The 24462-nt window shown below is 48.0% G+C and overlaps 4 protein-coding genes and 2 long non-coding RNA genes across 6 annotated transcripts; 5 read left to right on the top strand and 1 right to left on the bottom strand.

Moving 5' to 3' along the window:
- Positions 1-1173: 1173 nt before the first annotated feature.
- LOC123105885 (uncharacterized) lies at positions 1174-5548 on the top strand. The gene is made up of 3 exons (XM_044528052.1): positions 1174-1475; positions 1574-1989; positions 4934-5548. The coding sequence occupies exons 2-3, from the start codon at positions 1721-1723 to the stop codon at positions 4989-4991; spliced, it is 327 nt and encodes a 108-aa protein (XP_044383987.1). The 5' UTR covers positions 1174-1475; positions 1574-1720; the 3' UTR covers positions 4992-5548.
- Positions 5549-6162: 614 nt separating this feature from the next.
- LOC123105884 (uncharacterized) lies at positions 6163-7885 on the top strand. The gene is made up of 3 exons (XM_044528051.1): positions 6163-6461; positions 6598-7573; positions 7658-7885. The coding sequence occupies exons 1-3, from the start codon at positions 6310-6312 to the stop codon at positions 7667-7669; spliced, it is 1140 nt and encodes a 379-aa protein (XP_044383986.1). The 5' UTR covers positions 6163-6309; the 3' UTR covers positions 7670-7885.
- Positions 7886-9619: 1734 nt separating this feature from the next.
- Positions 9620-13112, bottom strand: LOC123108345 (protein unc-13 homolog). Its single transcript, XM_044530157.1, has 3 exons — positions 12461-13112; positions 11045-12364; positions 9620-10952 (listed from the first exon to the last, which is right to left on the bottom strand). Exons 1-3 carry the CDS (start codon positions 13031-13033, stop codon positions 9753-9755), a joined length of 3093 nt encoding a protein of 1030 aa, XP_044386092.1. The 5' UTR covers positions 13034-13112; the 3' UTR covers positions 9620-9752.
- A 4578-nt stretch (positions 13113-17690) lies between these two features.
- LOC123101781 (guanine nucleotide-binding protein alpha-1 subunit-like) lies at positions 17691-18826 on the top strand. The gene is made up of 3 exons (XM_044523073.1): positions 17691-18011; positions 18153-18230; positions 18668-18826. The coding sequence occupies exons 1-3, from the start codon at positions 17820-17822 to the stop codon at positions 18824-18826; spliced, it is 429 nt and encodes a 142-aa protein (XP_044379008.1). The 5' UTR covers positions 17691-17819.
- On the top strand, positions 18733-21446 carry LOC123108344 (uncharacterized). Its single transcript, XR_006451873.1, has 4 exons — positions 18733-18809; positions 19244-19814; positions 21277-21318; positions 21415-21446. It is a non-coding gene; the product is annotated as an uncharacterized lncRNA (long non-coding RNA).
- Positions 21447-21784: 338 nt separating this feature from the next.
- LOC123108343 (uncharacterized) lies at positions 21785-22784 on the top strand. Its single transcript, XR_006451872.1, has 3 exons — positions 21785-21838; positions 22347-22578; positions 22707-22784. It is a non-coding gene; the product is annotated as an uncharacterized lncRNA (long non-coding RNA).
- Positions 22785-24462: the final 1678 nt, after the last annotated feature.

The raw sequence follows: 24462 nt of genomic DNA, 5'->3' as shown, positions 1-24462 counted from the left end.
TTGTCATTGGACGACATGTGGAGGTTGTCTTCGGTGGATCTCACGGGATTCAATTGGCGTCTTGGATCGGATCTTCGTTAGTCTGCATTCGTGTGTTTCCATCTAGTACTTTTTTCATGCGAGCATTGCGTTTATACCGTTCTTAAAAAAACAATATCTTTTTTATAACAAAACATTAAGGGTGCGTTTGGGAGCCAAAGTATTTTTGTAGTTTTAAGGAATACTGTGATTTCTGAAAAAAACCTTGGTATTCAATACTTTGAGTCGTTTGAATGAAGAAAATACTACACTTTAACAAACTGTGATATCTCTAAAACTGTGGTATTTTTGTAGTATATAAAAAAAGAGGTCCGGACCTCTTTTTCAAAACTGAGAAATGTTGGCTGAGTTGTCTCTCTGTCCATCTTCTGGCCATCGACGCATGTGACACATAAAATCGATAGCTAGCCGATCGATCTATCCGGCTAAAGCGGCGCACATACACGTACAAATTATGACTTAGTGCCGGCTGGAAACACATGTCGACTTGCAGTGCATGTCGTAACTAGCTCTGTCTTTGATTGATTACAAGAGATAACTCTATACAGATCCTTCCTAGCATCTATTAGTAGAGAACATGCCTGTGCAAAGCTGCATGCATACGGTGGCGACTAGCATAAGCTGATCCATGAGTGTAACTATGTATGCATGCAACAACGTAACAATCTGTGTAAACCAAAAAAAAAAAACTGAGAAAAACTACCACTTGACAAACACCTCGGCGGTATTATCGAAACTGAGAAAAATCTATGTTTTTCAGAAACTGAAGTATTTGTTGCCCATCTATTGAAATACTGAGGTTTAGAATACTATGGTTTTGAAAAAACGGTGTTGCCAAACTAGGACTAAGTTGACAATGAGAACATATGATTGCCACTCTGGTGGTCTTGATTCATACATGTTGCTCCCTCGTGGGAGCAATCTTTTACAGATAAAGTTGGGTACGCGTACAAGGATATCCCCATCATCAGTAATAATAAATTATAAACAGGAACCAAACGAGATCGTAACAAAGGGCGCAAGAGACAGGGGAGGGAGGGAGGTCCGGTCGGGTCCGGTGGTTATTTGGCTGGGGAGGGGAGGGGAGGGGAGCCTGCCAGCCACCAAGGATCATCTCAAAAAAAAAAAAAAAAAAAAAAAGGAGAGCCAAGGACGGGGCAAAGGTTAGACGCGCGGGATCGGGTCTGCCGTCACCACCATCGGCTCCGCCCGCGTCGCTCTCCGGCCCCGTGCCGCCCCTACACCGCACGCACGCACGCTCGCTCGCTCGCTCGCCGGATTCCAATCCTCCCCCCACCTCACCATTCCTCCTCTCCGGCCCCTCCAATCCAACCCCCCCGAATCCTCTCCTCCTCGTCCCCCTCGCGCGGCCTCGTCTCGATCCGGAAGGAATCTCCCCGGCCGGCCTCCCTCCGATTCCGCGCCCAACTCCCCAGGTCCGTTCGCTCTTCTCGCCGTCCGTAGATTCGGTTCCTCTGGTCCTTTCCGCCCCCGAGATTCACCGATTCCCGTTCCTCCCGTCTTTGTTTATCAGCTTGGGGGCATTTTGGAATCGTCCTCCCTCCAGGCGTCTGCCTCGGCCCGAAAGATCCAATTCGGTTGGATTCCTGCCCCCGAGCCGGAGCCCGGCCGGAGGTGCCCGACCTGAGAGTGCCGCGGAGGGAGTTGATGCCACCCGACGATGGATCGCCGAGCCTTCAGGAGTAACTCGTGCAACGGCAAGAACCCGGCGCCTCCCCCCTCGTCCGCGGCGGCGCAGGCGGCGGTGTACCGGACGTCCTCGGCGCCGGTGGGGGGCTCCAAGGACAACGTCGGCGAGCGCAAGGCGCTGCTGCCCCGGCGCCCCGAGGGCGGCACGGCCCGCAAGGCCTACAAGGGCCCCAAGCGGCGGGTGCAGTGGAAGGACACCCACGGCAAGAAGCTCGCCGAGGTCTTGGAATTCCAGCCTAGGTGAGCAAACCAAGCAACCTCCGTGCATCCTTTCAATATTATTTTTTGTGCTGCCGTAAATGTGTTACATAGATGCAACATGCTTCTTTTGATCCTGCACTACATGATGCCGATGCCGATGCCGATGAGTTCCGTGCAATGTTTCCTTGTTTGGCTACCCAAATTAGCTGCATAGGGGTTGCTTGGATAGTTGGAACTCTTAGGTGGGCGTTTCTTGTCAAGCAGGAAAGGGGGAAATGATTGCTGTAGTCACGAGGTTCGGTGATCAAATGATATGTATCCTGCCAGGATACCACTTTAGAACATGTGATCATGTGATCCATTTGGGGTGTCACAATCTGCCAATTTCAGCTTGCTAGGTGAACTGAATTATTGTGCCTGGGGGCTTTTCAACATCCAATTCAAGTAACTGGGGTCTATGCTTCCCTTGAACTCTTCTGAAGTAACATGTGGCTATAATTTCAGTTTTAGTTTGTCGTTTACCTGACCTATAAATTCACCCCGAGTCCGCCGTGAACTGATTAGACAGAAACATATTCTACTTGTGGTGCCGTAAAAGTTAAGTACGAACTGGTGTTGCAAAATGATCGCACAAAGTCTTAGGCAACTAATCCATAATCGTGCTGGTGCGCAATTATGAACCATTTGTTGGAGTAGAGATTGGTCATTATTGATGTATCAAGGACTGGAAATGATACAGCCCTTCAAAGTGGAAAAAGATGAGAATTTATGATGAGGCTGCTGCATTTCTTGGCCTCAGTGGCAGTATTATGTCTCCATTAGCCTATAAGAAAAACTGTGTATTGGTCTAGTATTACTTTTGGCATGCTCTTCTTACAGGCATACAAATGATATGTGCTGTCATATGTGAAGGTGGTCTGTATATGTTTCTCAGTTGTTACTGTAACTTTTGGCAATATAATTCAATCTGTATGCTAGTTCCTTATTTTTTGAACTTTAGTTTCTGATTTCTAGTCAAGCCATGATCAGTAGACTTTTGGCGATTTTATTTTCTGAGAGTAGACTTTGGCGATTTGATTAAACAAATTGTTGAAATTTTGATCAGTATCAGTAGACTTTTGGCAATTTTATTGAAAATTTAGACGAGTTGAACCTCGTCGTTTATCAAAATGTATTTATTAATTATGCATGTTGGGGTGGGTCTGCACATATTAATGCTAATTAGCAGTAGATTATCGAACATCTGATTCCTCAAATGTTCAACTAATAAATTTAGATCCAAATGTAATTATTAATGTGGATTATTATGATTTATCTTCAGTAAATTGGGCAATTGTACATTATACTGTTAGGAGCTAAAGTGGAAACCTATCCCATTCAGAAGCCTCTCTTCCACGCCAGGGATTATCCCTGTCACTGTTTTCTAGTGCCCTATCCCTGCTCTTCGGACCTTTACCCTACCCATCATGTAGACTTCGTTAAAAACCTAGGATTGATGACACATATACCTAACAAGGAAACAGTAATTAAAGTGGCAATACAGTATGGTTTATTTATTTCCTTTCATAACAGCTGTAGTTATGTAACTTGTTCTAAGGCCTCCTGCATTGGAACAGGAAATGTTTAACTTATCCGTACCATTTCTGGATGCAAAATTCGGTTACGCTGCAAGCAAGTTTAGTAATATAGCAGTCTAATTGTTGGATTGAGGTAATATGTGATATCTGGCGGTTCAGGACTGAGGACTTGGACCACCCTATGAATTGAGGACAGTTCGCATGAAAATGCCCTGTTTCCGCCTACACAACACCATTCCATTAGTCCAAATTAATCTGCATCGGAACATTCATTTATTTTAACAACCATGAAATTACACAACTGTAATCTGATCTTAGTTGAACAAGCTTAGGTAAGCTCTGTTACTTTGATATTGATATTAGGAAACCCTTGTTTATGTTCTTCACAGTTACAGTTTGATTAGTCCGTGATGGTACCCTACCCTACATCTTTGTTCGGTGTAAGTTCAGTTTAACCAAGTGAAACTTGTTGGCACATGACTTCTTTTGTTCTCAAGATATTTGCTTCACCTTTTTTTCCATACGACCCCCAACAAGGGACAGGGTTCTCATTTGTCGCACTGTGTAGTAATTGCTTACAGTTCCAAATTGCTTATTTTTACACGAGCAGTACCTTTTATAGTCTTTGGAGTTGCAGAGGCATAATGAATACTTTGTTTTATCAGTCTGTAAGTTACAGTGGACCGTAATCTTTACCGCTGAAGTATACTTCTGTAAGAACTTTAATTACCTCAAGTTGTCTTTCTTTGTACTGGCACCAGCTTTATAATAGAACCGACATAAGGTGCGATGATATGTGTTAATTGAAAATGTTGTTCTCTTTTGGGATGCTAGATGGTATTAAAAGATTTTGAAATAGACCAGTATAATCACAGCAGTATTAGTATATTACACATTAATTATCCCAGTGAAACTTGTTGGCATATGATTCTCTCTCCCTCTCCCTCTCTCAGTATATTTACTTCACCTGACTGCCGTTGCATATTTATTGCACCCTTTAGTCCTCGGAGATCAGTTTACAGTTCCACATTTTGCTTTTTTTAAATGACCAGTACCTTTATAGGCTTTAGAAGTTGCAGGCGCGTAATAAATAATTTGTTTCATCAGTCTTTCTTTCTGCTGGCATCAACTGACAGTAGAATCCACATTGGGTACGATGTATGTGCTAATAGAAAATGATCTCATTTGGAATCGTAGTATCTTGGCCGAGATACAATACGTTAATAACCCCATGCATCTAAAGAGGTGGTATCTAAAAAGGTCTCATTGGACTGTCATTATGTTGGTTGTTCAAGAAAGTCCATGTACCCATCACAAGAAAAAAAGAGTCCATGCTGACATTTGCTTGTCTTGATTTTCTTCCTCTAATTGCTCTGCCATCTGTTTTTTTTTTTGACAATTTGCAGTGATTCAAGTGACTCGGATGATGATTATTTGGATACTTGCATATGCTCAGTCATGTAAATATTGCAGTGCTGAATCTCCGGTGCATCTTGCGCAGGTGGAGAGTATGAGTGTTTAGCAAGAGCTGTATCTTAATGTTATGCATTGGCCTAACAGTCTTGTATAGAAAAAGGTTCACTCCAACAGGCTCAAACTATCTCATGTAGTGCAAGTCAGGGCTGCGACCTAGCAAGGACTGGCGACGACGAGCCCATATAATCTGTTGAATGCGCAAGCAGCAGGAAGTTGCGTCAGAATTTTGAGATATCACCACACAGCAGTTAGAAAGGGTAAAAAGGGACCCGCAGCGTTGGCAGCAGCAGCCTTGCTCTCTTCCTGACGAGTAACGTTATGTGTGATAAGCAAAATGCTCTTAGAAATCAGACACGGGCATTTTTGCGGGGTTGGAATTGCGACCGATTTTTGTCAATAGTATCTGCCTCTTGGCATGTTAACTAACTAGCTGATGTTCCTGTGTGTGTGTGTCTGTTGCTGCCATGACACGGTTAACATTATTGTTGCATGAATTGATTGATGCCATCAATGGATGCTGTAATTGCAAAGTGCAAGGTTTGTCACATTCATGTGCCCTATCAGGCAGTTCACTCTTATCAAAAGGGACCTCTTTTTTTTTCTTCTCCGGCAGAATATAAGCTTGCTCAGAGCTCAGTAATTTACCACTTCCTCTGCTCATAAATATAAGATGTTTTAGACTTGTAAGTATAATACGTTATTTACAAGTCTCAAAATGTCTTACATTTAGCTTTCTTATCATACATTTTTGACACCTTTTTTAGCACTCTGTCTGTGTGCTGATATTGTGTAAATCAGTATCCTGACATGTGTAACTAGTACAAGAAAGCTAAATGCTACGCACACAAAAAGGTTTATTTTATTAGGCTAAAAAAGGGTAAAACAAAATTAAGTTTTTTTTAGGGGAGTAAAACAAATTTAAGAGAAAAAAAAAGGGTAAATGTATGCCACAGGCCTGCATGCAGTGCGACGCAATTCCCGCCACACAAACGCACATAGGATTCCGACGGCCCGGCCCGGCCCATTGTGGCGGCCTCGGATTCCTTGCTCCGTCATGGGATCCCATCCGTTCCGTCCGCGCATCCAACGGTCACATGCCAGCTGGGTCAACACGACCGTTACCACTCGGGCTTTGCCCTTTTCCCCCAACGGCAGCTTCTCCCCTCCCCCCCAAATGCCGCGCCCCCTTCACTACTACTCCTAGCCCACATTCTCTTCCGTCTCCCCCACCCCAAACATCCACCTCGCCGCCGCCGCTTCCCGCTCGCCTGCGCCGACAAGCCACCGACGCGCCCCCCGGCCGGCCATGGGCTGCTTCCTCGGCTGCTTCGGGGGCGACAAGTCCAAGAAGGAGCGCCGCCACCGCCGCCGCAAGCAGCGCTCCCCCTCCCGCTCCCCCTCCAAGGCCCACCGCGACGCCGACGCCGCCCCGCTCCTCGCCACCCTCCTCGAGCTCAGGTTCGATCCTTGTCCCATCCGGTGTTACAGCTGGTCTCACTCACTGACCGGCTGCTGTTGGCCGATCGATTTCGGTTTCATTTTTCTGGTTATAAATTAGGGATTTGATCTCTGTTTTTTTTTTCTGGTTGATTAGGGATTCCGCCGATGATCTGTGCCTGGCCGTCGTCGCCAAGAAGAAGGTGACGTTCGACCCCAACGTGACGGCCTACGACGCGCCGCCGATCCCCGAGGGCGAGGAGGCCGCGACAGAGGAGGAGGAGGGCCGCGCCGCGGCGGGCGGCGAGGGGGCGTGGACGCTGCTGGGGCCCCAGTGCGCGAAATCCGAGGCGTTCCCGCTCAACCACAGGTACCGCAACTGCGCCGGCGCCGACGACGACAGCGACTACGAGGACTGCTACGACGACGACGACGATGAGTACGATGACGACGACGAGGAGGAGGAGGACGGCTTGGATGGGATCGACGAGTGCGCGGTGGACGACGACGAGGAGCACGGCGGGCTGCTGGGCATCGCGCGCGGCGAGGAGGAGGCGTGCGAGTCGCTCTTCCTGCTCCCGGCGCCCAAGACCACCAAGGACAGCGCCGGCCAGACTGGAGCCGCAGCCGAGGTGTTCAACTCGGTGGAGAGCTTCAGCCAGTGGAAGGACGCCACCAAGCCTCACACCGCCGCGCCCAAGGATTCGGAGAAGGAGAACTTGGTCACGCTCTCCGACGACCCGGCGACCGTCCCGGCCATGAAGCAAGAGAAGCCGGCGGGGAGCTGGGACTACACCCCGAGGACGCCGAGCAAGCAGGAGGCGTCGGTGGACGCGAGCCTCTCGACGTGGCTGGGCTCCTCGGGCACGCCGGAGAGCAACTACTCGGTGCGGTCCTACTCGCCGATCAGCCGGGAGGACCGGCCCATCCTCGGCGCCCTCACCGTGGAGGACATCAAGATCTCGTCGGCCAACTCGTCGCCGAGGCGGTCGCGGTCCCCGAGCCCGAGCCCCGACGACATGCCCATCCTGGGCACCGTGGGGGCCTACTGGAACTGCAGCGGCGCCAAGGGCGGCCCTGACGATTCGGTGACGAGAGGCGGGTTCATGAAGACCAGGAGCAGATTTGGGCAGGTGAGCTCTTAGCGAATTGAGCTTTGGTTGATGCATTTGCGGGCTCCAAATGTGTGGTGCTCACGATGTTTTTACCCGTTGCAGAACTTGGCATGATGAAAATGGTGAACTGCCCTCCTGAATTATGATGAAATAGGCTAGAAAGAAGAGCTGTGAATTAAGAGAGAAGATACAGTGAGTGAGTGAGTGAGTGAGAGATTGTTCCATGAGTGAGAGATTCTTTTATGTGTTTGTAAACATGTCATGTCAGCATTCTATATAGCATGGTATTCTTTTTGTGTGGCATTGTCAATATGATGTATTATTGTTTCACCCTTCTGTCAATAATCAGTATGTGATGTACATTTGAGTTCGTTTTGACCTTTCTGAACTGTACCTGCCTGCTTTTCATTCAGTTATCTGCAAACGGATTCCCTTCACCTGAACAAACTGTCCAGTTTTCCCCACGATCCAGTTTTCTCTTTGGTGAGCGACGAACAGCGCGAGGATCCACTTCCCATCTTCAACCGCCGGCGGCGAGCCCGTGGGATCTTCCTGCTTCCATCTGCTGCTCCGGCAGCCCGTGGGAGCTTCTACTTCGGCCTGTAGATAGTTTAGGAATAAGTATGTTTTTGTCACTCAAATTCCCCGAAAGTATAGACTTGATTTATCAAGTTTTTTGGTATAATTTGGTCCTTCAAGTCTCAAAACCGAATAAGTTTGGTCCAAAATCAGATTTTAACCAGATTTGACCGGGTTTGACCAGGTTTGATGAACGAACAGTAAATTCAAAAAAATAGCAATAAATATTAAAAAACTCTGAAATTTTGTGGCAACCAAGATGCTTGGGTGCATGGAAATTTGTGTGGTGTTTCAACATCCGAAGATCTCCTCGCAAAAAAAAAAAAAAAACATCCGAAGATCTCGTGGCAAAAACAACAACTAATTTTGGCTAAAAAAGCCAAAATTTGTTTTTTAGAGCTCCTCAGATGTTATTTGACCACAAACATTTACACGCACCAATCGCACCCAAGCATGTTGGTTGTCACAAAATTTTAGATTTTTTGAAATTTACTGTCCATCGGTCAAACGTGGTCAAGCCCGGCCGAACTTGGTCAAACCTAGTCAACCCCCAGTCAATGTGCTAAAAAATCAGGTTTTGGACCATACTTATCCGGTTTTGAGACTTGAAGGACAAAATATATACCTAAAAAATCTTGAAAAACAAGTCTATTTTTTTGAGGAACTTGAGGGACAAAAACATAAGAATAGTTTTCACGGCTTCGATGACGGCGACAGCGTCACTCCGTCGAATAAATTTGCCTCGACGCCCACCATCTCAGTGGTGCTCTCCTGGGAAGCGCCGGAAGGTCGATGGCTCGTGTTCCTCTCTGGTTAGTCGGATCAGCGAGGCTAGTCTTTTCACATTCGCGGTGGACGTGTTCTTCGACCGACAAGCGACTCTGGTTGCGATGGTGCTCCTTTGGATTTGGTTGTGATGGATCTTCATCTCCTTCCACTCCGGCGGTATTTCGTCGACAGTGGGTGACAATGGTGGATGGTTGCTTTTCTGTGCAGAGGGATAGAAAGTAAGAGCTGTGAATTAAGAAGATACAGTGTGAGTGAGTGAGTGAGAGATTGCTCCATGGGAGAGAGAGCTTTCTATTCTTTTATGTGTTTGTAAACATCTCAGCATTCTATATAGCATGGTATTCTTTTTCTGTGGCATTGTCGATATGATGTTCTACGTATTATGTCACCCTTCTGTCAATAATAGAGGTAGAATGTACTGCTGCATTTGAGTTCGTTTTCACCTTTCTGAACTGTACCTGCCTACTTTTCATGTTCTGAACTTCAGTTATCTGCGGAACCTCACAACACTGTCTGTATTGGAGGCTTAATATTAGCATCACTAGTGCATACATGCAAGCATATAACTCTGTAGCTCACATGAATATGAACCTAGGATTCCTATTAACATCTGAGATGATGCATTAGCATCTGCAATACAAGAGGAAAGAGCAGAAAATTTCAGATAGTATCAGGCAAACTTCTCTTCCCCTGCAGTGAAAAATGGGAACTATATTTGCAAACGCTTCAAGCGATCAATTATTTGCTTCCAACACACACATAATCCACTTGTCCACACAAATTAGAGTCTGCACCTGGCTGCAAATAGTGGTGCATGCAAAGCCTATTGTCACCTCCTCTTTGGGAGCTGGAACGCGCGCTTCAGGAACTGGCTGGCGGCCTCGTCGTCGCGGTGGCAGAGCACGCGGAGGACCGTGTCCGGGTCCGTCCGGCACCACCGCCTCGTCGTCAGCGGCACCGGCAGAGCGGCCCGGGGCGACCCGCCGCACGCCGCCGCCGTCGTCGTCGTCGTGGCGATGCTCAGCTCCTCCACGATCCGCTCCGCCGTCTGCCCCATGAGCGCGACCACGCCCTCGGCCACCTCCGCCTCGCTCTCCACCACGTCCTCCGCCACCAGGCCCTCCCCGCGCGTGCAGAAGGCCCGCTTCAGGCTCCGCAGGTCCTCCTCCACCATCCCGTGGTCCTCCCTCGTGAAGCTCCGGTGGTTGCCGCCGGCCAGCAGCACCATCAGGAACGCCTGGAACGAGGCCTTCATCACCTCCCGCACCGCCACCGGCTGCGCGCGGTCCACGAGGAGGGAGACGAGCAGCGACAGGTTCTGCTTCAGCGTGCGGAGCGCCGGCCGGATGCGAGCGTCGGCCACGCCGCCCGCGTAGAGGCCGTCGTAGAACGACTGGTGCGAGTCGAAGAAGATGAGCCGGTACGCGGCCACCTCGGCCACGTGGGCGATCGCCGTCTGGGCCGCGGTACGCGCGTGGTCGAAGTGGCAGCACGGCGCGGCGAGGAGCCGGCTCGTGGTGGACGGCGAGGTGCATGCTCCCCCGCCCGCGGAGAAGAAGGAGAGCGACTTGTCCAGCGCCTGGATGTGGCTGAGGATGTAGTGGATCGTGTTGAGCCGGACGTAGAGGCGCTGCGTGCCGCGGCTGGTGGACGGCCGTGGGTTGTGCCCGCCGGCCGCGCTCACGCTCTGGCCTCCGCCGTGGTACGACGCGTTGCCGCGCCCGCTCGTCAGGGGCGCCCGGCACGGCGCCACCGCCGCCCTCTTCCACAGCCGCTTGATCGTCGAGTCCTGGTTGCACCTCGTCAGCGCCGGCAGCGGCGGGAGGTAGCTCTGCTTGTTGCCGCAGGAGGCGAGGAAGGAGACGTAGTCCTGGAAGACGGCGCCGAGGCCGTCGGCGAGGTCCTGCAGCATGCCGTCCCTCGCGCTCACCGGGATCGCAAAGAACTCGTCCAGGGTGGCCTTGGCCAGCTTCATCAGGTCCACCGCCGACTGCGCGTACGGCTCATTCTTGGACCTCGCGGTCCAGCTCTACGTGACCATGCCATGCCACGACAGAGTTAGTTTGAGACACTTTGCAGGAATGGAGCATGAACATGCGTGATCAATGGAGGCAAGCTCACCTCGGTGTCTTTGGCTCGGAGGAGGCACTCCCTGGCGACCCTGAGCCGCTCCTCGACCCACGTCCGGAGGAAGCCGACCACGACGGACTCGACGTCGTAGGGCACCACCTCCCGCACCACCGGCTCGCCGTCGTCGTCCACCACCATCTGCACTAGGGCCTTCTCGAGCCTGCCCGCCGCGTGCAGCACGCGCACCAGCTCGTCGGTCAGGCAGACGGCCTTGCCCAGGTACTGCTTCAGCACCACGCCGTAGCAGCCGTGCAGGGTCGCCGCGGCCACCGCCGCCGGGAACGGGTGCCACCGCCTAAGCTCCCGGCTGAAGCACTCGCGCTCCCACTGCGCCAGCTCCTCCGTGTCCCTGGCGAGCTGCGTCAGGATCCCGCTGGTGTCGTCGACGTCGCGCTGGTGGCCGGAGACCATGCCGTTCTCCTGCCCGAGCCCGCTCTCGAGGACCTTTGTGAAGGCGCTTCTCATCGAGCAACGGATGTAGTAATCGACGCGATCGCCGCCGCATTCGTGATCCGCGTGCACACTTTCGGCGATGATCTTGCCGGCGCCGAGCGCCAAAGACAGAGCGCACTCCAACGCCGCGGTGCAGGTGCCGGTGCCGCCATTCCCGTACCATTCGTGGTAGTCAAGCAGGCGCTTCTCGGACCAGTCACGTATCGCGCCAAGAGCGGTGGAGAAGACCCGCGCGTACACGGGGTCACGTGGGTTGTCCTGCCTGGCGCCGGCGTCAGCGGCCACCTCCGCGAGCACCGCGAGCGCCGCGCCGGCGAGGTCCGGCTCGACCTGCCCGGTGGCCACGTACTGCTGGAAGAGGACCCAAGCGAAGCACACGTTGTGCAGCATCCGGTTGATGCCGAGCGTCGCCCACGTCCTCCTCATGAGCTCCAGGAGCTCGTCCACCTCGTCGAGCAAGACGGTCTCGTCCCTAAGGTCGAAGATGCCCTGGAGGAGGGAGACGTAGAGGAGCACATTGAGAGGGTACCCGTCGGCCCAGTGGCAGGCCTCGCCGGCGGGGGCGGAGCGCCAGGCGAGCGCGAGCACGGCGTCGCAGAGGGCGCGCATGGCGTCGGAGGCCTTGCCGGTGTCGATGGCGCGGGCCTCGGCTGCCTCCATGACCTCGCGGAACCGGAGCACGGAGGCGCTGTGGCGGTGGTCGAGCGGGACGGAGCTGTGCAGGATGAGGCCCGCCTCGAGGAGCTTGAGCTGGCGGCGTTGCCACTGGTGGTGCTCGGCGCCGTCGGCGAAGTCGGGCAGCTTGAGCTGCCGCAGCAGCTCCAGCGGCAGGATGATCGTCTCCGCTCTTCTTCCCACCTGCATTTCCATTCAGAACGTACATGAAATCTGATCGAAGTATCGAACACATGCATTGCACGAAACCGGCGCGTCAATGGCGGTGCATGAACGGACCTGTCCGACGAGGGTGCGCATGAGCGTCTTTCGGAGGCGCGCGTCGCCGTGCTCCGTGACGCGCATCTGCTGCCGCATGATCTCGGCGGAGGTCATGGGCCGCCTGGCCCTGGGCGAGCCGGCCGGCGCCCGCACGGCGCGGCCGGGGGACCCCGGCGCGGACGAGGCGTTCAAGCTGCCGCTGCGCAGGGCGGTGGACGGCTGCGTGGCCCTGCGCGCCTTGAGCCCGAGCGCGCGCTTGACCCGGCTGTTGACGACGTTCATCCCGGTGCCGCCCCTGGGCCCCGCGCCGATCCTGGGCGAGGCGTCCCCGCCTTCCCCGCCGTCCCACGCGGCGCCCTTGGCGCTGCCGCCGGCGCCGGCGCGGCAGGACATGAAGAAGACCTCGTAGGCGGCCTCGCGGACGTCGGCGCGGGAGAGGCCATGGAGGTGGCCGAAGGGGCAGTCGAGGGCGTCGGCGGCGGCCGCGGTGCCGGGGCCGGGGCTGCCGTGGAGGGCGTCGGCGTCCGGGGAGCGCGCGTAGGAGGCGGAGCGGGAGCGGTAGTGCTGCAGGAGGCGCGGCCCCATGGGCATGGATGTCCGGCCGAGCGCGTGGTGTCTCGGGCCGAGGGAGAGGCGGGGGCGACCCAGAAATGGTGGAGGCGAGGGAGAGGCCACGGCCACGGCCACGGCCACGCGCGCGGGAAGGACGGAGGCGCCCCCCGCAACCGCCGCTCCACGCTTCCATGCCCCGTTATCCTCGGCTCGTTGCAACGTGGCAGCAAGGCAGTGTTAGGAAGTGCAACATGGCAGGAAGGCGCTAACTAATGACATGAGTCAACCATATATGATTGTCGCTCAAGTGTCTTGCCCAGATCCCTAGAAAAGAGTGTCTTGATCAGATCAGACTGGGAGTGCTCAGTTTTTAAATTTATTTCTGGCTTTTCTTTTATCTTATGCCTCGATGGTTTCATTTTCTTTATGTTCAATGGTTGGAGCATATATAATTAGTTTCTTTTAATAGACACTGCACAGTGCACACTCGCTGAATGAAATTATATCCAGTAATTGACCAGAGTTCCAATTGCCAGCTGCTTCTGCATTATCTTCTTTTACAAGATATATATATATATATATATATATATATATATATATATATATATATATATATATACTGGTATAAAAGAAGCTATCACTCGAGCACGCATGCATGGATGGAGGAGCAACAGAAAAGAAAGAAAAATGATTTCCATCAAACTAAGAACGAAATATGTATGTGGCAACCGTGTGGCAGATTGCAAAAACGACTTAACGCATCAGGTGCCGTTCGATTTGGATCACGCGACGCACAAGTTTTTGCTCGAACGCCCAGAACGCCCACCACAATCTTTCGTGCGACTGCATCCCAACTGCCCCGACGCCCGGGCCTCCTTCCATCCACAAACGAGGCCACTATCCACTCTTCCTCCCGAAGAGTAGGCCCGTCGGCTTGCTTTCCCTTCCTCCTGAAGGCAACACAGCCGTCGCCCCGCTCCTCCTTCGTCCTGCCAGCGACGGGACGGGATCCCCCGGCGTGACCTTCCTGATTGATGCTCCACGGCGGCGCGATGGAGTGGGAGACAGTGCAGCATCTGGACCTCCGCCACGCGCGGCCGGCGCGGGGCCGGCGCGCCCGCTGTAGTTGCACGACGCCGCCTTCCGCGCGTCCCAGGTCGTCGTCGTTCATGGCCTTATTTTCCTGATGAAATCGTTCATGCACGCACGCACATGCCGTCGTGGAAACGGGCTTTCCACCGGGAGGCAGAGAGAGACACAGCCGAGCCAAAATTATCAGGCGGCTCGAGCAGCACGCTTCGTACTGAAAGCAGTGGACGGTGGTGAGGTTATCTGTCTCGTGGCCTTATATCTGAAACTTGTGAAGAAAAGCAATATTTTCTTAACTGAAAACTGGGCATTACCACTCCACATCCTCATCAAACCATCACCAAATAGCAGAGATCCTTTTTACCTCTTATTAATGCTTGATCGTTACTCCTCCTGGTGCGTTGATCAAGCATACGACTCACCTGCCTATGTGGTTTCTGACGAGAGCACTTCTTCTTCCCATACGTTTTAAGTCTGAACTTGTTGTTCTAAAACTGAAAGTTGACAGTCCAGTCTAAACTAGTTGTTCTGAAACTGAAACTTGACGCTTGGCTCATGCTATACTAAGAACCTCTGAACTTGACGCTTGGTCGTATGATATTTTTTTAATTAGTAGAATACAAATGAACTACTGAAAAGTCATACACTATACTAGTATACTACTAAAGAACCTTATTTGTACTGCTGAAATTAGGTTTGAAAACTTTTACTACTGAATCTCATACGCTAAAGAACCTCTCAACCTCATACACTACTAAAGAACAAGTTTCAGAACCTCAAACAGTACTAAAAGCCTTTGAACTTGAGGTTTATACTACTAAAGACTTTGACACTTACTACTAAAAATCCCCATATTCTATACTAAACCTTAATGATGTAAAAGTTATGAAAACTCATGCTATTTCAGACGCTTGACATTACATCATTTCAGTAGTACAAATGAGGTTATATGTCTCTCTGTTCTTATACTTTTACATCATTTCAGAGGCTTTTCTAGTAGATCACTTGTACTACATTTTAAGACCTACCGACTTGCGCATAAAACACCATGACAACTTTAACCCGAAATAAAATATTACAAGAATATATCATTTATAACTTCTGTGTAAATATTATGGTAATTTATGCACGACATACCTGATAATTTACGTAAAAACACCACATGGTAAATTTGACCCCAGAAAAACATTATTGAAGACAAATCCTGGTAACTTCTATGCAAATAGCATGGTAGTATACACATTGCAGACATGATAACTTACACAAAAACATCGCGTTAATTTTGATCTAGGGGAAAAAATTGTTGGAAACGTACCCTCGGTAAATTGTGTAAACATCGTGGTAACATACGCACCACAAACTTGAAAACTTAAGCAAAAACACCATGATAACTTTGACCCGGATGGAGGAAGTTATTGAAAAGTAAACCCTCGGTAACTTATGTGTAATAACATGATAATTTACCCACCGGAGACCTGATAACTCTTGTTCAAACACCATGATAACTTGTTGACCCTGAATTTTTTTCGTTGAAGAACATTACCCCCAATAACTTCTAGGTAAATAGCACGGTAATGTATTTACTGTAGATACAAAAACTTACGCAAAAACAGTACTCTAGCTTTGACCCACGGAAAAAGTAGTTGGAAACATATCGTTGGTAAATTTTGTTTGATAGCATGGTAATGTACGCATTGCAGACCTGATAAGTTACTCACAAACACCATGATAAGTTTGATTTGGGTGGATGAAGTTGTTGAAAATATACCCCGGTAACTTGTGTGTAAATATCACGGTAATAATCTTGATTTGGGAAAGAGTAGTAAAAAGTGGTCGAAAAATACACTGCTAGATTTTGTATGTAAACAACATAGTAAATTACACACCACAATCTTGATAATTTAGGTACAAACACCGCGGTAAATTCGGTCTGGAGATTTTTTTTGAAAAGATAGCCATGGTAATATACCCACCGCATACCTGATAACTTACCTACAAATACCATGGTAATATTTTACTCGGTGGAGAAATTGTTGAAAACATACCCCGTAAATTTTGTGTAAATAGAATGGTTACATACGCCTCACATACCTGCATACAAACACCACAGTAACTTTGATCAAGCGGGAAAAAATGTTAAAAATACCCCCCCCCCCATTAAACATCATGGTAATATATAAACCGCGGCTGATAACTCATGTACAAGCATCGCTATAACATTGACCAAAGAGCATGGTAATATACGAACCGCAGGCCTAAAAACAACATGGTAATATAAGAACCACATGCACGATAACTTATATGAATACATCATGGTAATATATGAACTGCAGTGTCGGTGAACCATTTTATGCCTCCGATAACTTATGTGAAAATAGCACAGAACTTGCATATAAAAGGCATGGTAAATTTTGGCTAAAAAAATCATCGGAACATGTCAACATGGGATCTAGTTTCGAAGATCTCGTCGCGACGAATCTTTTATGTAAAAACATTTTTACACCGGACCGACGGTTTGAGCTACAAAACATTTTAAATTTTTGAATAAAGAGAATCTAGAATGACATCATCTTTTTTATCCTCTAGTGTATGTATCTAATCTAACATATAAAGCCTGGTAGAGTACCCGCCATTCCAGGGGCATTCGCGGCGCGCGTGCGTTGTGGCCGCACGATTTCACATCAACAGGGATTTTTACGCTGCTGTCAAAGTCGTGGCCGTTAGTCCTCTGTGACTCATTTGTTTTGCTTCCTTGTCCATGACGGGTGGGCCTCAAATGTCTACGGGCCCAGTGTATTGGTGCGTCCCGCGTGCGTCCTGTCTAACATATAAAGCCTGGTAGAGTACCCGCCATTCCAGGGGCATTCGCGGCGCGCGTGCGTTGTGGCCGCACGATTTCACAGCAACATGGATTTTTACGCTGCTGTCAAAGTCGTGGCCGTTAGTCCTCCGTGACTCATTTGTTTTGCTTCCTTGTCCATGACGGGTGGGCCTCAAATGTCTACGGGCCCAGTGTATTGGTGCGTCCTGCGTGCGTCCTAGGTGAGAAAGCGAGAGGCGTGGGGCTGGATCGTAGGGCGCGGTGAAAACCTAGCCCCCAATCCCATTCGTCTCCAAGCAGCCAATCCCTCCACTTCTCGAGCCCCGCTCCCCTCCTCCCCTGGTCTCCACTGCGCCGCCTCCCCCCCCCTTCCCTTTTCTCCTCCCGTGCTCTCGCCTGGGCCGAGCCGAGCGACCTCCTGGCCAGCATCTACTCCATCTTGTTTTTCTCCGGCTAAACAGCGGTGAGCCCGCGGATCTGGCGTCCCGGGAGTGGAAGGGGATCTGGCGTCCTGGGAGTGGAAGAAACGAGGAGCATCCACCCGATGGGGGAGGAGGTGGCGCCCAGGGAGAGGGGTGGCGGCGGCCCCTCTGCCTACCACCGAGGTCTGGGAGAAACATGGAGGTGGCAGGGAGCATGGGAGCGATAGCGGTGACTGGATGCCAGGAGCTTGACGAGGTCCATGCCGGCAGCACCCTCTCGCTCAACCTTACTGGCGGCGTGGCTGTACAAACGACGCCGGTCGACGGTGATATGGCACCGCATCCCTCCCCTTCCCCCTCTCCCCTCCTCTTCAAAATATTAGTTGGACCAATTCCCGATAGCCGTCTTCTTTACCCTGTTTCAAAATCAGGAAATCCTGGTTCCTAATATGTGATGTTTTCTTTTTAAGGGGCTGGAGAATCAGGAAAGTCCATGATATCTATGCAGGCAAGATCCCATTGTATTCTTCCCTGGAAAGTTACAATCCCAGTGACAAATAGTATACCTTACATTTTTCTGAACATCTATCTCCAGATAAATCTTCTTTTCTGGACCGGCTTTGATGTGGCGGAATACAAGGGCTATACGACAGTCAACCATGTCATCGTGTACCAGACAATCAAAGTATGCCAATACTGCAACGAGTGTGTTTAATATAGTTTTTGCTCTTATTGCTTAGTGAGGATCATGTAGGCAGCTTTATATTGTTCTTTTGGGAGTGGTTTGTAAGTGTTTTTTCCCGAGTAATGAGCTTAATTTGCGCAGTTAATGTATGATGGGGCTAAAGAGCTTGCCCAAGGGGAATCTGACTACTCAAAATATGCTATTTTACCTGATAATCAGGTTCGTACGTCCTATTTTGTTCAGTACATAAGTTACATTTGGACTGGGCATAAACACCAATATATTGCAACATGAACAACTTGTTATAGCTGATGCAGCATTACAGTTAACACTCAGAACTAGACTATAATCAACCTTGTTCAGACCTTGCACCTGCTTTAAGCTCTGCTGCAATATTGTGTTTTGCTGCTGTTCCACCGTCATGTGTTTTGCTACTTTTCCACCGTCATACACGGATATACTTTCAACTGTAGATGATTCAGCCAAATGAAGTATACAAAGTTTGGTCTCTAACCCGTCCTTTCTATGTATCGCTCCTTCGATTTCCCACAAATCATTGTTCTTCTGATAGCTTAGGAATATATAATCTCTGCTTGTTATTACACTTGATTTGTTCAGAGAAAGAATACTAACTTTATACAGTGTTCTTCTGATAGCTAAGAAATAAGTTAAGAGAGGCGGAACCCGACCCTGATGACAGCCAAAATCAGGCCCCACTCCTCTCTCTCTCTCTGGCACCTACTCTTCAGATGGCCAACAACACTTTGCCAGCAACGGCTGCTGTCCAGTTAAGAGCAAGTATATTTTGTTGCTGAAGCATTATTTGGATTATAGTTACTTCTCTGTTTCTGTGAATAACTACACATGTGTTCTTCTACTTTTCATACTGTCAAATTCTTATCTTTGTACATGGATCCATTAAGAACATTAAATAGACCACCCAGTTCATGTAGAATATTGTCTAATGCCTTCAATTATGCCATGATGTATTCATACAAGGTGATGTTATAACCATATCTAGAGAAGATCACAGACAAGTTTCTTCAGCACTATTGTGTTCACTATGCTCTCCACTGGCATGTCAGCATTATACAGTGTCCTTGTGATAACTGAGAAATATATTGTGGCTGATGTCATGGCAAGGCTACTACAATCCTGACTTTGTCAAGTATTAAGTATTATTGAGATTATGAAGTTTGTTTATTTACAGTGTGTTGCTCTCCTATCTTCAGGAGATTGGAGAAAAACTATCAAAAATAAGTGTCAGGTTTGATTACCCACCCCTTAACAAAGAAGTCATACAGGGTGTATGAAATCTATGGGAAGATCCATCCATCTAGGTGAAAAGAAGTTCATATTTCTGTAAATGTGTATACTGTCAAGCAACCAGTTTTATTATAAAGAAATGCATCTGTAAGAAACTTACTTGTGTGGAAGTGTGTTGCAAGTTCATCCCCATCCCCCGTCGGACCCAATGTTGTAAGTTAGAATAGTGGGTCTGCGGTTCTTGTTGCTGTTCTGCCGGCCCGCCGCCTCGTGTGCTGCCTTTCTTCCTGCCAAGGTTCTGCCTTCCTTCTCTGACTTTCCATTGTTTTGCTCATTTCATATACACCATTTTACTCGCTCTACCTGTGTGTTCTGTGCGTCGTGTTCTGTTTACATTATTATTTTCTTCTCATGCTTGCTCTCCTTCAAGCTTATTTTGTGCCAGGATTCTGGAAACGACCAAGGACAAGCAACTCAAGCGAAAGATTGCTTCACTTAATCTGGCGCTGTTATTCTTCTGAAACATGCTAAAGAAAGGTTGGTACTCTTGGGTAAATCCAGCCTTTTTGATTCATTTGTCTATTGTTCTTATCATACAGGGTGTATCCCAAAATTTTAAAAAATATGCCTCTCGGATCAAAATGTTAGTACGTGAACAAATGGTTTAAAAATATAGCCTCTATCAAAAGTTCCCAATGCTTGAGTCGATGCAACGTGTATGGTAGCAAGTAAGTACTGCTGGTGCAGAATGGTTGCAACATTGAGCAACTAGCTGGTTTTGGCTATTTTGCAACTGTAATTAGGACTTGATTACTGATGTGTGCCAGTATTAATCTATGTTGGTATTTTTTCATACGACCAGCATTAATCTATGTTGTGATGTATGCCAATTCATTGCCGATGGAGTGCCATTTGCCGAAAATATGTGTATCGTTGCACTCTATTGCTTAGGCCTTTAAGTTAATGTGTTGTTGGTTACATCCCTGATAACTAGATTGATACATTGTCGTAAACACATTACACTCCTAAAAACACATCTACTAGGCTTATATGCCCAATCTGTATAGTAGCTAGCTTCATCTTAATTCAGTCTCAACGTTGGTAACAATATTTAAAAATAGCACAAATAGGCCCTCCAAACACCATGCCGGTTGGGCTCTCTTTCCTACCGAGTTAGATGACAACCATTACAGGGTAAATTGGTCATATAATTTCATTCCACACAATATGTGATAGGGCATCTCCTCAGTTTAAACCGTTCTATATATAAGTTCTTCTACTTGTTTTCTTGACTTACAACATTCTTTTCATATAATTTCATTCCACAGAATATGTGACAGGGCACCTGCTCAGTTTAAACTGTTCTATATATAAGCTCTTATACTTGTTTTCTTGACCTGCAACATTTTCTTCATTCTCTTAACATGAAACTCTCTCCGCATATGGTCTATTGGACACTATATTTTTCATGTGATTCGGTATTACCTATCAAAGTCATGTGATCACTAATCAGTGTCATGGCGCACATCTGCTAGCCTTTGATTTTGGTCTGTCGCCCATGCCATGTATTTTACATGTTCATCTATTTGGGCATTAGTGACACTGGTAGTTAGTAGCCGTGTTAATCAAAATTCTAGAAAAGTGTTACATTAAAACTGGTACGTAAACCACCTTATGCTAATATTAGTGCTACACGAACTCCAGAATGGCTTATTGATGGTGAATTTCGTGGTGCATCACGGGTCGAACCTCCAGGATTTTGTGGCCATATTATGTTGTCTGCAATGTTGTAATTCAGATGCCTTGATTAATACACATGTGAATGGGGGTGCTAAACCAGTCATTCCCCTTTGAAAACCGATGTTGCCTTGCATACATATGTATTTTGCTGGTCTCGAATCGGAGACCGCTGATAGTATGCTATTTGGTGCTATGTTATTTCAAATGTTGATAAAATTCTATATTTTGCATGATTAGTTCAACCTATTGTTTCTTGGAGATGAGAAGGATCGGCAAAAAAGTTTGAGCCTCCTCTTAGAAGGTCAGTGACAATCTTAATGCTTTAGTAAAGACTGTTTAGTGTTTATGATCAAGGAAACATAATGATTTACTTATTCTGTTCTCCTGGCAATCATAGGTTCAAAACGGGACGCGGGCAAGATAGCTCTAGGAAAGTTGGTGCGGACGGCTCCGAAGTGGAGCCTAGAAGTGGCGAATTTTCTTAATACCGCTACATTAATCACCTGTCAGTACCTTTCTATTAATATACTTTGTTAATACGTGCTACATCAACCACCTGTACACGCTTTACGTGTTTCTACTTTTTTATTTTGCAACTAACAAAGTGTTCTTTGCTATTGTATTAAGGAAATTGGCAATAGTGACAACCTAGAGGAAGATGATACCACCGAAAGTGATGTGCCGGTGGATGATATGGACGAATACAACTAGAATATTGCCAAGCCTATTATTGCATCAAGGGCAAGACTTATTACCGATGCTCAGCACAAAGTCGAATATATGCTCAAGGAAATATGGGTGCCTCCTCCAACGCTACCCATGTGCGTCATTTCCCTTAAATCTATCATTATGATTAAGACTATTGAGCATGCGTTTGCTTCTGATTTTGTGGATTATGGGCGCACAATGAAGTATGGTCGGTGTTAATGATTTATCGCCTCTGAATCTATGTTCAATCATAATATCACTATTTTTGTGAAAATGCAGTGTTTACTTCATCTATATCATACTCCCTTTTTACACTAACATAAGACATTTTTGCAGTTTAAATTGAACTGCAAAAATGTCTTATATTAGTGTACAGAGAGAGTATTTATGTTCTATGGCCATCATCTTTATAAATTACCCTAGCCTAATTACAACAGTTTATAGAAACATGCTTAGAACTATATGACAACTTGTCTCACATATACCAAATCAAGGTTGCTTATCAGTAACACCCCATTGTTAGCATATGCTTTAGGGCCAAATTGTGTTTCATGTGTCTCTCCTATTGCCTTTTTACTATATGATTGAAGTCCATACCTGACATCAAACAATCTTAAACAGATCCATTTGTCAATGATGACTCTGCTTGATGTCGCCGCATACCAGCAGAAGATAAAGCTCAACCATAGATTGGAAGACCGGGGCTATATAGATTGATGTCTAAAACCAATGCAGATCACCCTACTGAAGAAGGAGAGGAAGTTAGAAATCAGTTTCAGTTTTACAGGTGCAAAATCAACTCATTCCACTGTAATACTGGACATCCAGATGTCCAGGATGGTTATTGTACATGGTATGTTAGCTTGCCTTTTCTAAGTACTTTTCAATCAAGTTAAATTAGATGCTGCTATCTGTGGTGATTTGCATGAGCATAATACTGTTGTAGAAGACCCTGCTAATCAAGCGAATATGCTTCTTCAGGAGAATCAGGATGGATTAGAATGGATTATTTATTACCTTGGTGACAACGTCGGGTGGGCGCTGAATCGTGGACATGTCCCCTATGAATCCAGGCGGCTGGGTGAACAGATGGACCAAGCTCCCTCCTCCGCCCAAGAAGCTACCGGGGAAAGCAGCACCGACGGCCGGAACCTCCTCCGCCCAAGAAGCAGCCGGGGAAAGCAGCACCGACGGCCAGAACCTCCTCCACCCAAGAAGCAGCCGGGGAAAGCAGCACCGATGGCCGGAACCTCCTCGCCCAAGACGGCCAGAACAACACTACGGCGGATCCAAATCGCCAGTCTCCTCTGTCCAGAGCTGAACTGAGTGGCTACCCCCATGAGAGGACACGCGCACAGCCAAACCCACACACACCAGACACGCGTGGCATGGTGGCTTATCCGGTGGGAGACTACCACTTGCTCACGCTGAACCATTGTGGCCCACAGCCCCCCGTGAACGTTGTATCCCACTGCCACTTGCACCTGTATACGTTGTGGCCCACCGGGAAAATGCATATATGAGCGCTCGTAGGTGCTAGCCATCTATTCCAAGGGGAGAAAAAAAATCTACTCCCAAGGAGTATTTATTTTCTTTTTAAAGGATCTATTATTCTCAGGTACTCCTTCCGTCTCATAATATAAAATACTTTTTGACACTACATCAGTGTTAAAAAATGTCTTACATTATGAGACTGAGGGAATATGTTTTATTCACATAAACAAGTGTGACAACCGGTAAAAATCTTAGCACTCAATTATTTTTTTCAAAAATTATCCATATCTATTATCAATGTTCATTGAAAATACAAATCATATCAAACATAATAAAAATTACATTGCGATTCCAAGACCATCGCATAGCCACTACTGTTGCTGACGCGCCGCTATCGCCGCTCCCCTACGGGATCCGACTTGACCTGGTCAATGATAGCTGAGAAGTCTTCATACATGTGCCCCTTGTTCAGTACCTGGAGCCGTAGTTGTCATCATTGAACCCTTGCCTATATCTGAAGCATCTGACACCAAATCCTGCCACATGACGAGAAACCCTAACCTCATCACCCCAAGGAGACGACAGGAATCTACACCAGAGCTTTGTCGGCTATGTTCAAATGGACGAACTCGAGTAGGATCGGGACATGAAAGACAAACTCGAAGAAGTAGCGCCACCATCCGCTCGAGTGTCGCACCTGCGAGGACTAAAAAACGTGACCTAAACAACTAACCAGATCGAAGGCAACGAGATTCCCATTCCCACCACCGGTTGATGGAGCGGCAGCAAAGGGAAGGTGAATCCACAGGCTCGCCAGTGAAGTTTTGAGGGAAGAGTTTGCCCTAGCCACCTAGAGTTTACTCTCCCCAAACAGCAAGCGACAGAACGAAAACACATGTCGGAGCGGTCTCAACCATCCATTCCCAAGGAGTGTTTTTCCTTTTTGAGGGTCTATATTCTCTAAGAGTTTTTATTCACAAAAACAAGTGTGATGTTGCAGAAACAAGCGTGATGATCCGGTCAAAGTCATACCCCTCAATTGAACAAGGGAGCTCCTACCCCTATGGAGATTAATGATTTATCTACACAAAAAATATCAGTTATCCAATGCCAATTATTAGGAGTGGTTGTTGTTGTGCTGGTTGTTAGCAAGAAGGTTGGGATCATGCACTAATTTTTTTTCCCTATGTTCATTGTTTGTGTACCTATCTAATGGCATTTCAAGAATTTTTTCCTCTACAAC

The sequence above is a fragment of the Triticum aestivum genome, chromosome 5A (assembly GCF_018294505.1).
Source record: "Triticum aestivum cultivar Chinese Spring chromosome 5A, IWGSC CS RefSeq v2.1, whole genome shotgun sequence".
NCBI classification, from domain to species: Eukaryota; Viridiplantae; Streptophyta; class Magnoliopsida; order Poales; family Poaceae; genus Triticum; species Triticum aestivum.
The sequence above is the reverse complement of the archived record's forward strand: the minus strand, read 5'-3'. Positions and strand labels throughout refer to the sequence as shown.